This window comes from Rosa rugosa, chromosome 1, assembly GCF_958449725.1.
Source record: "Rosa rugosa chromosome 1, drRosRugo1.1, whole genome shotgun sequence".
In the NCBI taxonomy this organism is placed as follows: Eukaryota; Viridiplantae; Streptophyta; class Magnoliopsida; order Rosales; family Rosaceae; genus Rosa; species Rosa rugosa.
In genome coordinates, this window is record NC_084820.1 from 26,621,335 (window position 1) to 26,637,896 (window position 16,562).

The window sequence follows — 16,562 nt, forward strand, 5'->3', positions numbered from 1 at the left end:
GGGTAGTTCTAGCTAAAACAGTGACCATCCTAGGGTCTCAAGTTCGAATTATACCGATCTTAATTTTATAATAAATAAATGGGTGGTTCTATTCAGACCTCTCTATTTGCTATATGGACCTCCTTTGATATTTTTACACATCAAACTTCCAATTTTGCCCATATTTTTTCTTTTTTCAGTTTTGCCTCCTCTTCCCCGTCTCAACTGTTATCTTTGCGAGCTAAACCTTGTGACTCTCTATGTCGACCAAAACACTCTTAACATAATTGTTGTGAAGCAAGATGGATGACTTCATCTCCGAACTCCTAAGTTGATCAAACTCTCTCTCTCCTCTTTTTGTTTTCTTCCATCGATGTTGATGGAGGATGGGAATTGAAGGAGCTTTCATTAAGCTCTCACCTTGAATTTTGATTAATAAACCTTAACAAAAATTCATACAGAAAATCAAGACCAATTAAAGTAGCAATAGTAGTTGAGAACTGAGAATGATTCACAACCAAAGGTATATTGAATTGTGAATAACGCTTTACCCAGATTTCAAAATGAAAACAATTCTAATAATTGCAAAGGACAAAATGAAGCATGAAGAAATTATGGGATTTTTGTTCAATATGCTTTGGTTCTTAATTGTAATCCATCCCGTTGTTAGCAGATTGAAGGAATAAACTTTGATGTCATAAGCCAGAAATCACTCTCCTATGTCCAGGAGCAGTGACAGCAACGATCTTGAAGACCTCAGTTTCCTTTTTTTTTTTTTTTTTCAGGGGTAGATTTGGATTTTAAAATTTTTTAAAAATTAGGGAGGTCCAAATATTAAATTTGGAGGTCTAACTAGAATCATAGTCTACACTGTAATGATATTTCTTTATTTACATGAGATTTTATTTGGAACTATATAAAATAATAGTATCTAACACTCTTCTAGAAAATTATTAATCCTGTGGAACCATATTTTTAAATTTTTTCATTCTCAAAAAAAAAAAAAAAAAATTTATTTGATCATTATGTATTTGATTTATAGAAAGTTATAGGATCTTGACGTGTTTAGGATGGCACGTAGTGTCATTTTCTTGCTTTGTTAGTGTCATAAAAGTCCTTTTCTTGTACTTTTCTCTATAGAAATGGGTTTGATGACCCCCCAATTTTGCATCATGATGTGCCGACCTCAACCTCCCAATATGCTTCTTATGCGCAAAGATTCTAATGTTTGGGTCCATTAGAGTTTGGTGCCTCATTATGTCTCCTATTTTCCACTTGGATTTGCCTAACAAATCACAGATCTATTGACTCTAGTAAGATGACTCTTCAAAATAATGTTCATTCTTTCTCCTCTCCTACTTTGATGATCCCTCTGTTTCTTCTAGAAGATACCCTTCTTTAAACTTAGCTTAATTGGAACATAACATATTCCTCGAGGCCACAGATTTGAATCCAAGAGGCACATTATTGATTATTTTAGTGACATCTTTATCCCCCCTTAAGTTATTCCTTTTTTTGGTTTGAAATTATTTAGCATCTTTTAGTCACTCTAAAGTAAGAGAGTTATCTTACACTTAGTGTTCAGCTTTTCTGAAACTTTTGTGGCTCTGTGAAGTGTAATGTGACCAAGAATGGAGGTATGATATTCTGTTTTGTGAACTTGTTTTTCTGGTCATTTTTATTTTGTAAAGTTTGAAACTAACAACGTGAGGAGAAGTCATGAACACTCAATACTCAACTTGCTGGTCTCTGCCATATTCAATATTCAATTCAACCCTTTGAATTTGAACACACTGAGGAGAATTCCCCATTTAAATAGGAACATGATCAGGATATAGTGAAGGTAATTTTAGGAAAGTTTCATGATTTGATCAGCGTTGATGACTTATCCATCCCTTGAATATCAAAACTAATTTACAAAATTAAGTTCACTCTAGATCTAACCTTCTGAACAAAATGTGAAAATGCTACCTACCACCTAAGATCAAAATCTTTAGATGGCAATTAATCAGGAAGAGATACTAGAGACAATATTCATTCCAATTTTTTTTTTTTAAATAAATATTCATTCCAATTTTAGTATCGATAGGTCTTGCCTATTTGTCATAATACTCTTGAATCAATTAAGCACCTGTTTTCGATCAATGGATTAGTCTTCCGTTGCCCTAAAAAAAAAAAAAAAATTAAGCACCTGTTTTTTGAATTTAGTTTCTCTCTTCAGGTCTGGAAAGCTTTTTTTCCCTAATTTAGACCTAACAAACTGGACTAAGTCCTTTATTGACTGGTTGGATTTGCTTTCTAAATTCAATGATCCTTCTATTGCTTTATGTACCCTTTACAGCATTTGAATTAATAGAGACAATGTCATTTTTAGAAAAACCCAAAAAGGATCCTAAATATTTAGGTAATAATGTACTTAGCCTCCACCTTATTCTCTAATTATAAAATTTTTAATGGCCCTCCTATAAAGAGGTCAAATATAGAGAAACGATTAGGGATGGCAATAGGGAGGGTAGGGTAAGGGGATTAAATTACCATCCCCATACCCGACTTCATTCTCCATCCCGTACCCGCCCAAATCCCCGTTAACAATATTACTAATTTATTATATAAAAATTTATACAAATAATTATGGATTGTAAAATATGAAGTTAAAATCAAACATCAAAATAAAATAAATTTCTTATTTCAATCAAGGAAAATTAACATGTTGATAAAGATCTTTTATTAAAAGAATCTTCCTTTTTTTGAACATATTTATTAATAGAATTTAAATATTGACAAAAAGATGAAGTTTATATAAATATTTATTTATAAATAATATCAAAAATATATATAATAAATAATATATATATATATATATATATATATATGTATTTCAGATAATTCTTATTGGGTGGGTATGGGGATGGGGATAAAAATACCATCCCCGCCCCGTACCCAATTTCAGAATTCGAATACTGGGGATCTCCATCCCCGTTACCCGATTTCCCCCGAATTTCTCCCCGTTAGGGTCGAATACCCTATGGGTACCCTACCCGATGGGGATTTTTGCCATCCCTAGAAATGATCAAATGACACCCTCCTGCTTCAGGTTTCTTAAAATTAAATTTTGATGGATATGTTAAATCTAATCATCTCGGTGCTGATGGTTTTATGTTTAGAGATGAACGTGGTAATCCAATTCTTGCTGCCTCTAAAAATTTAGGCTTAAATAGTGTCGTGACATCTGAAGCTCTAGCTTTAAGAGTTGGATTCATGCTGCAATCATTCATGGTTTCACAAATTTGGAAATTGAAGGAGATTCAAAACTTTTGATTGATGATAGAAATAGCAAACTTGAAGAATCACAAACATATAGTTAAGAACCTATACTAGATCAATACATGTAACTAAGATTACTGCAAATCGACAAAATGTAAATTATATGATTAGGATTGAAAGTGCTGTATCAATCCTGAATCTCCAGAAAACAAGAACACAAGAACATTAATGCAAAATCTTACTCGATGCACTTCCATTGTCCATGCATGATAGCCTTCTCCTGATTTCACCCTTATGTTCTCTTAGTATATGGGACTAAAACAAGAACCACACATGCATCAGAAGGGACCAATCTGACATATATATAGCAACTTTGCAAATTAGTTTCATCCATAAAGAAACTGCTGCAATACCTCAACTGCTTATCATACTTTAACTGCTCTTTCAACTGCAACTTAATTTAAAGGGTTTTTATCCATTTACACCATTTTTAGAGATTTTTTTCCCACTTACCCCATTAAGTTTTTTTAATTCTCTCTTACCCAATACACTCTAAGGGAGTCTTCCCTAATACCCCATTAAGATTTTTTTTTTGTTTTTAATTTTTTTTTAATACCATTTTACCCCTCACCCCTTTGTTACTTAGAGAGAGAGATAGAGAAAATGCAAGAGAGAGAAACCATAGGAGACTTCGCCGGAGCCCGGTCACCGGCCGCCGGAATCCGGTCACCGGCCGCCGGAATCCGGCCAACTTTCGCCGGAATCCGGCCAACTTTCGCCGGAATCCGGTCACCGTCGCCGGATTCCGGTCACCGGCTGCCTCCCACCGGAATTTGCTGAAAATCTCACGGGAAAGTTTTTTTGCCCCCAATAGACATCTATTGCCCCCCAATAGACGACTATCAACCATGTATTGCCCCCCAATAGACGACTATCAGCCATGTATTGCCCCCCAATAGACGACCATCAGCCATGTATTGCCCCCCAATAGAAGACTATCAGTCATGTATTGCCCCCCAATAGACCTCTATTGCCCCATATTGCCCCCCAATAGACGACTATCAGCCATGTATTGCCCCCCAATAGAAGACTATCAGCCATGTATTGCCCCCCAATAGACTACTATTGAGGGGCAACAGAGCATTTTTTTTCTTTTTTCTTTCCTTATGGGACTTTTGTTTTGCACACAATTCCAAAAAAAAAAAAAAAAAACAGAAGTTGCACACTAGCACCATTTCGATTTGCATCGATAAAGCTCCATCCAAATAGACAAAAAAAAAAAAAAAACACCGCCGAGCCTTGATCTTCGGCCTCAACAGAAATTTCTTCGCTCTTCCTCACCATGTCGCTGCCCGGCACTGCCGCGTCCAGCGACTCCAATACAACAGAGAAGAACTCGAGCCCGGACACGAAGTTCCTCCTGCATGACGTCGCTCCCGGTGGAGAGAGAAACCGGTGGAGATCGGAGATCGGAGATCGGGCCGGACCCTTGCAGTGGTCGGTGTGGGACTTGAAGACGGACCTGGCACCCTTACGCTGAGCTCTGATGACGCGAACCATCTCTATCTCTGTTCTCTGTTCTCTGCAGAGGTGGGGGGGGGGGGAGAGAGAGAGAAACCGGTTCGGAGATTGGGGGGAGAGAGACAGAGAGAAACTGGAGATTGGGGGGAGAGAGAGAAACCGGATCGAGGGAGGAGAGAGATGAGAGAGTGGCATGATGTAGTTTTTTAATTAGTTTAAGGGCAAAGTTGTCATTTCCTTTTAAACTGGGTTAGTGAGAATAAAAATCTCTGGCTGGGGTAAGTGGGATAGTTATAGCCAATTTTGGTGCTTTGGGTCAAGGACCCTAATTTAAATTCAAATACCAGATAAGCTTGTCACAAAATGAAATATTTCATCAGCTTATATTATAGTCTAAACTTAGATTAATTACATATATATGAAATGTATATGCAGAATACAAGTTCTAATCAATGTCTTGTTCCATAAGCAATGCTAGTTTGCTTACAATCTCCCACTGAACTTTTTTTTTTTTTTTTTTTTACTTTGTCAAGGGGAACCCAAAGGCTTCCTAGACCCAAGATAAACCCCTTCGGCGCATGTGAAATGCTCCAACTGTGCATTGCAGCACAGTGCCTGGCCACTTGGACAGCTTCAGGATTCGAACCTAGGTTGGGGAGCACACCCAACTAGGCAAGAACCACTAGACCATTTGCAGTGGTTATCTCCCACTGAACTTGACATTGATTTGTAATTGTAGCTGAATGCATATTTATACACTCACATAAGAACTAATCTACTTAAAATGTGCACTGCAAGTTTAGACACTTTGGTTATTTAAATTTGGTAATCTAGATTCTGTCAATGATGTCCAACTACAAGGAACCCAAGAACGTCACAGTGAATAAGAATAAACACTAGTTTTCCAAGATCACATTGCAGCAGACTAAAATCACATGAATCTCAGTTACAGCAACAGTATAAACACACCTGTGTTATGAATGCATTCAATTATACACTTGTATGTTTAAAGTCCTACCAAAATTTCTAAATTAATAGAAGTAAATTAAGCAAATTATATTCCACTGTAAATTTTATCACAATCTGCATTATATATATTGCCATTCAATAAATTGCAAACTGAAAGTTGTACAACTTGATTTTAGCTGATAATTAATTGGATAAAACCTTAATAATATAATTGCATTTTATTGATCATATCACAACTTAAATAACAAAACTACTAGTCAATACTAACTTGTGAGATAATGCTGATATGTTCCTCAATATCAAATGATGTTTGCAACTCCCATATTTACAGCATGTTTTACAAACTCAGCCACTGGTAAAGCCTTGGTCAATGGATCTGCCAACTGCTCCTTTGTTCCAATCTTTACAACTTCTATTTCATTATCTCTAACACTTTCCCTCACTGCAAAGTACTTAACATCAATATTTCTAGAACCTGAAGACCTCTTGTTGTTCTTTGAAAAGAAGACTGCTGATGCATTATCACAGTAAATCACCATAGGCCTTTCTACAGAACCTATTAACTTCAAATGAGAAATAAAGTTCCTCAACCACAATGCATGTCCTGTTGCTTCAAAAATAGCAATATACTCAGCCTGAAAAGTTGATGTGGCTGTCAAGGTTTGCTTTGCAGTTTTCCATGAAATAACTCCACCTGCTTGAAGAAATATATAACCAGATGTAGATTTCAAATCATCCATATCTGATTTGTAAGATGCATCTGTGTAGGCCTCTACTTCAAGTTCTTTATCATTCAATCTTCTATACACCAACATATGATTCCTAGTCCTTTTTAAATATCTCAGAACTTTCTTACCTGCTATCCAATGTTCATGGCCTGCATTTGATTGAAATCTTCAAAGCATATTTACTGCAAATGAAATATCAGACCTTGTACAAATCTGAGCATACATCAAGCTCCCCACCAATCTTGCATATGGTACATTCTTCATGCTCTCTATTTCCAACATACTCTTTGGACATTGACCCTTGTGCAACCTATCTCCTTTAGACATTGGTGCATCACCTGATTTGCAGCGTTGCATCCCAAATCTCTGCAATATCTTGTCCACATAATTTTTCTGAGATAAACCTAAAGCATATTGCTTTCTATTTCTGGTTATCTCAATGCCTAGCACATAATGTGCTTCTCCCATGTCTTTCATGTCAAACTGACTCAACAAAAAAGCTTTTGTTTCTTTTGTTTCTTTCAGCAAACAACTATTGCTGCTTGCAAGAAAAATATCATCAACATACAGAATGAGCAAAATAAAATTGCTCCCACTGGTCTTAAGATAAATACACTCATCCAATTTATTTTCCAAAAAACCAAATTGAGTGATTACCTTATCAATCTTGAGATACCATTGCCTGGGAGCTTGCTTAAGACCATATATTGATTTCTTGAGCTTGCAAACCTTGCTTTCATCTTCTGCAAAACCATCTGGCTGCAACATATAAATTTCTTCATGCAAATCACCATTCAAAAATGCAGTCTTGACATCCATCTGGTGTAACTCAATATCAAACCTTGCTTTCATCTTCTGCAAAACCATCTGGCTGCAACATATAAATTTCTTCATGCAAATCACCATTCAAAAATGCAGTCTTGACATCCATCTGGTGTAACTCAATATCAAAGTGTGCTACTAGAGCCATGACAACTCTGAATGCATCTTTGGTTGAAACTGGAGAGAAAGTCTCATTATAGTCAATTCCTTCTTTCTGATTGTAGCCTTTAGCCACTAGTCTTGCTTTAAATCTTTCCACTTTGCCATCAGCATCCCTCTTTGTTTTAAACACCCATTTGCATCCAATAGGTTTAGAGTCATGTGGTTTATCAACCAAAATCCATACACCATTCTGAGCCATACTTTGAAGTTCATCCTCCATTGCCAATCTCCATTTTTCACTATTTATTGACTGCATAGCTTCTGCAACTGAGATGGGATCATCTTCATCTTCTAAGTTATCTTCTTCAATTGTCAAGTACAGCTTGTAATCATCTGGTATAGCACATTTCCTGATTCTTGTAGATTTTCTCAAGGCTATAGGTTGAGACATTTCTACATGTGATGCTGCATTTATCTCATCTTGTTGATTAACTTGCTGTCCTTGCACTTCATTATTTTGACTTTGATCATTTTGAGCAACTGTGGCATCATCATTCTCAACACCATTCTGCACTATATTTTCAACTTGGTGTGCTGCACAGTCAGTTTCTTCATTTTCTGGAATAGGATTCAAATTCACTTCATTTTCTGAAACTGAATTGTTATTGCAGTCCTGGTCTAGGATTGTTGAGGCACTGCAATCCTGGTACACAAACCATTCTTCAAAGGCTTTGTTGCTATTCTGCATTGCTACCATCTCCTTTTTTGCATCTTTTCTTGCATTGTTGTCAAACAATTCATCATAAAATGTGGCTCTATGTGACTCCACAATCCTCGTGCTTATGTTTGGACAATAAAATTTGAAACCTTTTGATTTTTCACAGTAGCCAATAAAATAACCACTTAACTGAGAATCAAGCTTTCCATCTGCCACATTATGAACTCTCACCTCTGCATTGCAGCCCTACACATGGAAATGGTTTAAACTAGGCTTGTAACCACACCATAATTCCAAAGGAGTTTTTAAGCACAACCTTGCTTGGAGTTCTATTGCAAATATAATTTGCTGTCTTCAATGCTTCTCCCCACAGAAATTTTGGTAATGCAGACCTTACTATCATGCTTCTCACCATGCTAATCAAAGTCCTATTCCTCCTTTCTGACACTCCATTTTGCTGTGGATTATATGGAGTTGTGTATTGTGCCACTATTCCACATTCTTGCAAATACAATGCAAAAGGACCTTTGTGTTGTCCTTGTTCTGTATACTTGCCAAAGTATTCACCTCCCCTATCTGATCTGATATCCTTAATCAATTTTCCAGATTGTTTTTCAACCTCAGCTTTATAGATTTTGAAAAATTCCAAAGCTTGTGATTTTTATGAAATCAAGTAGACATAACAAAACCTTGAAAAATCATCTATGAAGGTTATGAAATAACAGTTTCCACATATTGTGTTAACTGGAAAAGGGCCACAAATATCTGTATGAATTAATTCAAGCAAATGCTCACTTCTTTTAGAACTTGTTTTTCTAGCATTTGTCATTTTGCCTTTTATACAGTCAACACAAGTTTCAAAATCAGTGAAGTCTAAAGTAGGCAAAATGCCTTGTTTCACAAGTTCTTGCAATCTTGGTTTTGAAATGTGACCAAGTCTCTTATGCCACTGAAAAGATGATGCATTACAAAATTTTCTTTTGGAACTCGATTTGCTTAAAAGAAAAATTTTCTTACTGTCATCATTTTTCAGCCAAAACATTCTCACAATTTGCACACCAGTAACCATTTATCAAAATAGCATCACCAAATTTATTTATTTATTTTATTTATTTTTTTTGAAATAATAAGGGATTAGGCGATATTAGTTCCTCGGAGGCAAACAATGTAGGGAACAAGTCCCACCCTCAATCCCGAAGGAGAAGGGTCTGCCACACTCTGGGAACCCACCCCCCATCCCCCTATTTTATTAATAGAAGAATAGTTGACAAATACAAAAAAAAAAGAAAGTTGGGGGGATTAGACCAAAACCCAACCACAAAAAACAATCCAAGGAAGAGACAAACCCCCTTCCTAGACACTAGCAAAACTAAAAGCAAATAAAAACCTATGTCTTTACACATAACGATAATGAGTAACATAAGATAGATCCCGACCATAGAATCCAGCAATGAATCTAGGAGGTGAAGTCCACCAAATAGAGCCATCATTTTGAGCACCATAATTAGCAAGAGCATCAGCTGAAGAGTTACCTTCTCTATAAATATGAGTAACACGAAAATGTATGGATTGAGTAAAGTGCAGACAGTTCAACCATTCCACTCTGAACCTCCAAGGTATTAGATTGGGCGAATTGAAATAGTGAACCACTAGAGTTGAGTCTGTTTCAAGCCAAATATGTGTCCAGCTTCTTGCCCAGGCAACACGAAGAGCCTCAATGACTGCCAGAATCTCAGCATCAATTGCACTATTAACAATGACTCTATGGGCAAAGGCACCCTTAAATAGACCATCCGAATCTCTAAATAATCCTCCAAAACCTGCTACCTCTGGGCTACGAAATGACCCATCAGTGTTTACCTTCAGCCAACCCACAGGAGGAGGGGCCCATCTTACTGGTATAAATTTTGGAGCTTTGAGCCGCAGAGGTGATAAACCCAGTAACTGGAAGGCTGGCAGAGAACCCAGAGACGAAGAGCACAATGCAAAATAAAGAGAAGCAGAGTCCTTGAATGAAAGAAGAAAAAAGTGTTTGAAATTAGCTAAGGAAAAAACCTTATCATCAAACCTCAATTTATTTCTCTCAGTCCAGATGCACCAGATGGCATTACAAACTGCAAAGCACCAGAGTTTTCTAGACGGAGCGGGCAAAGAGTCAAGCACCATTGGAGATAATAATCCAAGATCCTCTGTCTGATTCGAAAAACTCAAGCGAAAAAGCTGAAAAATCCAACTCCAAAAACTGTGTATCACACTGCAGTTGTAAAATAAATGAGATAAAGATTCAACATTTTCACAGCATAAATCACACCTAGAGCAAAGTGAATAACCTCTCTTCTGTAGCAATTCATCTGTGAGCATTCTACCATGGAGAACTTTCCAAGTAGCCATGCTTTTGCGGTTGAACTGCTTTATGCCAAATGAATTTGCACCAAGGTATAATTGGGTTGGAGGTAGAAATAGAAATATAAGCATCCTTTGATGTGAACTGACCTGACGTTGAAACAGGCCAAATTGCTTTATCAACCATCCTATTAATAGGCAGCGAAACCTCCAAAATTTGGTTGGCCAAGGCTGGGAAGGAAGAAACGAATAGAGAAGGCAACGACCAATTTCCATTTGTGATGAAATTGCACACTGGCTCCTTAATGAAAGGTTGCAGCTCCAGACCCAGATTATGAGTAACTGAAATTGGATTGCCAAGCCAATTATCTAACCAAAAACGAACCTGTTTTCCATCTCCTACCAGCCAATGAATCTTGGAATAAAACATTGGCCAAAGCTTCTTCAGGCCAATCCAAACCGAAGATCTTTGATAATACTGTAGTGCGTGAAAAGAAAGTGTAAAAAATCTATCCCGCAAGAATTGAGCTGAAGGGGAAGATAATTGAATAATGCCCCAGCATCTGGTAAGGAGCAAGGCTCGGTTAAGAGTGAACAAATTCTTTAGGCCCAATCCTCCTTGATCAACTGGAAGACAACATTTAGTCCATGCAATTAATGTAGACCCTTTCTTGAGAGGGTCACCTGACCAGAAGAAATTACGAGTCCAAGCTTGAACTTTCAATAAAAGTGAACGAGGCCATTCATATACTTGGAAACTGTAAATAAGCAAGCTTTGGATTACCGAAGAAATTAATTGAAGACGAGCCGCCTGGGATAGCTGCATACCCTTCCAAGAAGAGAGTTTGCAGCGAACCTTATCAGCTATTGCACAAAAATATTCTGGCTTCGGACATCCTTTGAAAATTGGAACTCCCAGGTAAGTGAATGGAAGAGATCCTTCACGAATACCCAAAAGTCGTTGGATAATAACTTTCCGTCGAACAACATATTTACCAATAAAAAGAGAGGACTTAGCTTTGTTCACAATTTGCCCAGAATTAGCCCCATATTCATCAAGAAATCTCATTAAAGCCTTAATACCACGAGAGTTGCTTTGCATGAACACCATTATGTCATCAGCAAATAGAACATGAGATGGAGGTGACACTTTTTTCGGAGTAGCAATGGGAGTAATTTTTCCTCTAGAAACCAAGCGAGATAAGCCTCGACTCAAGACTTCTTCCGCAAGGCAAAATAATAACAGGGATAGGGGCCCCTTGCCGAACTCCACGTGAACAGTCAAAGAAACCACAAGTTTGCCCATTTATAAGAACTGAGAGTTTGGCAGATTTGAGAATATTATGTATCCAGTTTATAAAGACTGAAGCAAAACCAAATGAGTGAAGAACTCGTAGCAAGAAATCCCAATCCAAAGTATCAAAGGCTTTGCTGACATCCAACTTTATGGCAATATTACCCCAATGACAATTTCGATCTAACATATTGATGCATTCAGATGTCAAAATTATTGGATCAACAATAGAACGACCTTTAACAAAGCCACTTTGATTAGGAGAAATAATCCTTAAAGCCACCGAGCCAAGTCTATCTGCTAGAATTTTCGTGATCACCTTGAACACAAAATTAGCTAATGCAATTGGGCGATAATCTGAAATTCTATCGGCTTCTTTCGTTTTCGGAATAAGAGTGATGACACTGGAATTGAAATTTGGGAGGATAAACCCATCTTCAAAGAAACCTGAGACCGCAGCAATCACTTCTGAAGCAACTATGTCCCAGCAAGCATAAAAAAATGGGCTAAATACAAATTACTACCCTGTGGTTTAGGTCCAAAATCAATTCAGTCCCTGAACTTCTAATTTCATCAAAAACACCCCTGCACTTTCAATTTTGATCTAATATGTCCAATTTGTTAGTTTTCCGACAATTGAGTTATTTAACTTGTTAATGTGGATCATATATGGCCTATATTTTATGATGTGGTGTTGAGGTGGTCTGCATTGTCAATTTAGGAGTGAGTCATACTATTAAAAATAAATAGTTTTTCAACAAATAATCCAACTATTTGAAAGAATATTAACGAATTGGACCTATTAGATCAAAATTGAAAGTGCAAGGGTGTTTTTGATGAAATTAGAAGTCCAGGGACTGAATTGATTTTGGACCTAAACCACAGGGTACTAACTAGTATTTAGCCCTTGCTAAAAAAATGAACCACCAAAACCATCTGGACCTGGAGCACTAAAACCATCCATGCCCATAACCGCCCCGCGTATCTCCTCTATAGAAGGGCTTGCTGCAAGCATCAAGTTTTCCTCCTCAGTGACCAATGCTGGAATAACACGCTCAACCAAGCCTGTGTTCGTAATACTCTCATCTTTAGTAAACAATGAACTGAAGTGTTGGACTACATGAGAAGCAATCTGGTCATGAGATTGCAAAACCTGTGAGCCAACTTTAATCGTTGCCATTGACCTATGAACCTTCCGAATCTTCACCATGTTGTGCAAAAATGAAGTATTTCTGTCCCCATCAACAAGCCAACGGACACGCGACTTACTACGGAGAAAAGAATCTTGCATGGAAAGGGCCAATTGATAATCTGCATGTGCCTTATCTTCTTGCCTATAACGTTCCTCTGATGGGCCTAAAGAAGAGATGTCTTGCTGAATACCATCTAGCTCTACCTTTGCCAAATGCACACGGTTGTTAATATCTCCAAAATGGGAGGCATTCCATTGCCTCAATACTACTTTAAGGGCTCTAAGCTTGGCAGACAAAATAAACATTGGGCACCCATGATAGGTTGAGTTCTCCCAAAATTCTCTAACTAGATGGAGAAAGTCTGGATGTTGAAGCCACATATTCTGAAATCTGAAGAGAGGTCGCACCAAGTGAGGAATTCTAGAACAAGAGACCATTATAGGGCAATGATCAGATGAAGCTTTTGTGAGAGAACGGCACTCAAAATTATTCCAAGCATCAAACCATTCTGCATTACCGAGGGCTCTATCTAGACGAATATCTGTTCTCCGATTAGACCATGTGAAAAATAGCCCTTTTGTGTCTATATTCAAGAGCTCACAAGCAGTGCACATCTGTTGGAACTCTCTACAGGCAGTTGCACTGGGAATGTTTCCCCCTCGCTTCTCATGTGCTCCAAGAACACAATTAAAGTCACCCAATACCAACCAAGGGTTATGAGCCTGAGAGGAATGAATAATGTTAAGGTCATGCCAAAGTTGACGGCGTCCCCTGATGGTTGTTTTTGCATAGACTGCAGTAATACAACATTGAACTCCATCAAGTGAACATGACACAGTAATTTGTTGATCCGTGGAGGACAAAAGAATAGGCTTGAGATCTACATGACAAAGGAACCAAAGATTGGGGTCTTGTTCACCCCGGTTATTAGTAGCAAACATGTGTAAATTTAAAGTACGCCAAAATGAAAATGGAATGGCATCAGGTGATACAAAAGGTTCCGAAAGACATACAACTAAAGGATTATTTTCACGTACCAGCTTCTTTAAGGCCCGTTGTGTGTCTGCGTTCGCAAGACCACAGGCATTCCAGTATAACACATTCATCAAAGATGCTTGTGTTTGGCCCCCTTGTTCAGGACGAGACGTACTGTCGAAGGTTTACGATTAGTGGGCTTGCCTTTCACTTTTGCAGAGAGTTTTTGAAGCTTTTTAGTCTTCTTAGAAACAACTGGAGTGAATTCTCCTTCTTCCTTATCTTCCAGATTTGTAATATCTTCAATAGAATAAGGAAGTTCCTCGATAGCTTTTGTACCGGTTGAAGAGGAGATGGAATTGCAGTCTACTGCCTCCAACTGAGGCTGCAATTTTTGAAAGCCCGGCGGAACACTCAACAAAGAGGAAGAAGCATCTTGTTCTCCTTGTATGTCTGAAATTGCTTCAACTAAGGGTTCTAACGCAACCTGAGGAAGTGGCACAGTAAAATCTTGGACCGTAGTAACCAGAGCTGTAGCACTTTTAGAAGGTCCAGCATCCAAAATTGGATGCTTACTAGGTGAAACATGGTTTTCAATCTTGCGCGACCGTCGGCGTCGCCTGGAACGAGATAATGATCTACCCCGGTTCAAGGTCGAAGGCGCTGCGAACTGAGTCTCACTAGACGCATGGGGTTGCACCTTAGCCTTAAGAACTCTGCATTTCAAAGCAGCATGTCCAATATTCCCACAAGATGAACATACGGCATGTTCAGTTTCATAATCTACTCCAGTGACAATTGTGTCACCAAGGTCACGGATGATACGTAGATGAGTCAAAAGGGGTCTGGAGAAATCCACGTCAATTAACACCCTTGCATATAGTCCGATAGAACGATCCCGAGTTCTTGGGTCTAGTTTAATGGGAGTCCCCACACCTCGTGCAATTTCAAACAGAGTTTGTTGATCCCAATAGGCTTCATTCAGGTCCCAGAACCTTACCCAGACTTGGGCAAAAGAGTTTTGATATGTAGCAGGTGAAAAATTCGGCATCCATTTGATGAATCTGAGAATACCGTTGTGAATATTGACAGAACCCAAGGACCAGATGCGTTGCATATCTTCAACCGATTGGAACCTCAACATAAAGAAACCCTTTCCGAGAGGAGCAATGGTCCAATTGACAATTGATGGCCAAGAAGCTCGCAATTGGGTAGCAAGATCATGAGTTTTCAGAGGACCGTGTTTGGGGGAAAGGAGTACTCTACCTACCAGGTTGGCTTTGCAACTCTCTAGCCCTCGTTGGAAGGAGGGCTCCGAGATTCTTACTGAAACCAAACCCTCTTCCAGAAAAGGGGTCGGTAGGTCGTCAATTGAAAAGGACAGAGGAGGCTCATTGAAAAGGACGGATGCAAAGGTAGGTTTAGGTTTGGTGGAAGTTGGTTTGGGGGAATTTGGGGGATGCGATTTGGGGGAGTTTGGGGGTTGCGAATGAGGTGCAGCCATCTCTACTAGTTCAGGACTTTTGTTCCATATTCTAGATTTACTTGAATAGGAACAAAGTTTTGGAGGAGGTTTTAGTTAGTTTGTAATAGACAAGGCGCTATTTTAATAACCGATCTACTTAAAAAAAAAAGGTAAAAGGAGATGGGAAGATTTGAACCAGGGACAAGAAAGAAAAGACAGAGGATTTTACCAAGCGGAAGCAGTTCTCCATCACCAAAATACTTTGACTTATAATAGAAATTCATAACTTTATTATTACTAGAAAAGCTAAAGCCATTGTTTGCTACAAATTGAGATCCAAAAATCAAGTTCCTACTTATACTTGGAATACAATAGACATTGTTCAATACTAATACATAATTATTCCTAAACTTGAGTTTGACAATTCCTCAGCCTTCACAGCCACCCTTTGGCCACTCCCAGTACACACCCTTGTCTCATTCTTTCTTGGGATTGAAATCTCTGACAATCCCTGTAATGAATTGACAATATGAATAGGGGAACCAGTGTCAAACCACCAAGAATTGTCATGCACATAATCATTTGACTCAAAACTGAAAACAGATTTGGACAAAAAACTACCTTTCTTTTTCAGCCAATCTTTGAAACATTCACAATCTTTCTTAAAGTGACCTGGTTTCTTACAAAAGAAACACTTTATGCCACCTGCAGGTCTAATATTCATTTTATCATGATCAGATTTCACAATGGATTTAGAGGTGCTTACAGTGGTACCAAGTTTGAAGTTCTTGTTGTTGCCAAATTTCTTCTTGTACTTGATTTTGGACATGAGATTCACAGCCACATCAGTTCCTTCTTGCTTCTTCATTTCATCCTCAATTTCCACACACAGTGAAATTAACTCATTTACACTCCATTTCTCTTTCTGAGTCTTGTACAATGTCTTGAGTTGGGTATATACTCATTTGGCAATGAGTCTAGAAACATATACACCAGAAAAGAATCATCAATTGCCATATTCAGTGCTCTCAGCCTTGTAGCAATGTCTGAGCCTCTCATTAAATATTCCCTGACACTTGTCTTGCCATTATACTTCATTCTTGCAAGAGACCTCACAAGGTTTTGTACTTCAGCTTTGTCAGAAATTTTGAATTTCTCTACAATAGAATTGAAGAACTCCTTGGGAAAT

At 38.1% G+C, this 16,562-nt stretch overlaps 2 protein-coding genes across 2 annotated transcripts; both read right to left on the reverse strand.

Moving 5' to 3' along the window:
• Nucleotides 1–9,498: 9,498 nt before the first annotated feature.
• LOC133725301 (uncharacterized) lies at nucleotides 9,499–11,752 on the reverse strand. The gene is made up of 4 exons (XM_062152510.1): nucleotides 11,275–11,752; nucleotides 10,832–10,924; nucleotides 10,470–10,788; nucleotides 9,499–10,357 (listed from the first exon to the last, which is right to left on the reverse strand). Exons 1-4 carry the CDS (start codon nucleotides 11,750–11,752, stop codon nucleotides 9,499–9,501), a joined length of 1,749 nt encoding a protein of 582 aa, XP_062008494.1.
• Nucleotides 11,753–12,650: 898 nt separating this feature from the next.
• LOC133725310 (uncharacterized) lies at nucleotides 12,651–14,039 on the reverse strand. The gene has a single exon (XM_062152520.1). The coding sequence runs from the start codon at nucleotides 14,037–14,039 to the stop codon at nucleotides 12,651–12,653; it is 1,389 nt and encodes a 462-aa protein (XP_062008504.1).
• Nucleotides 14,040–16,562: the final 2,523 nt, after the last annotated feature.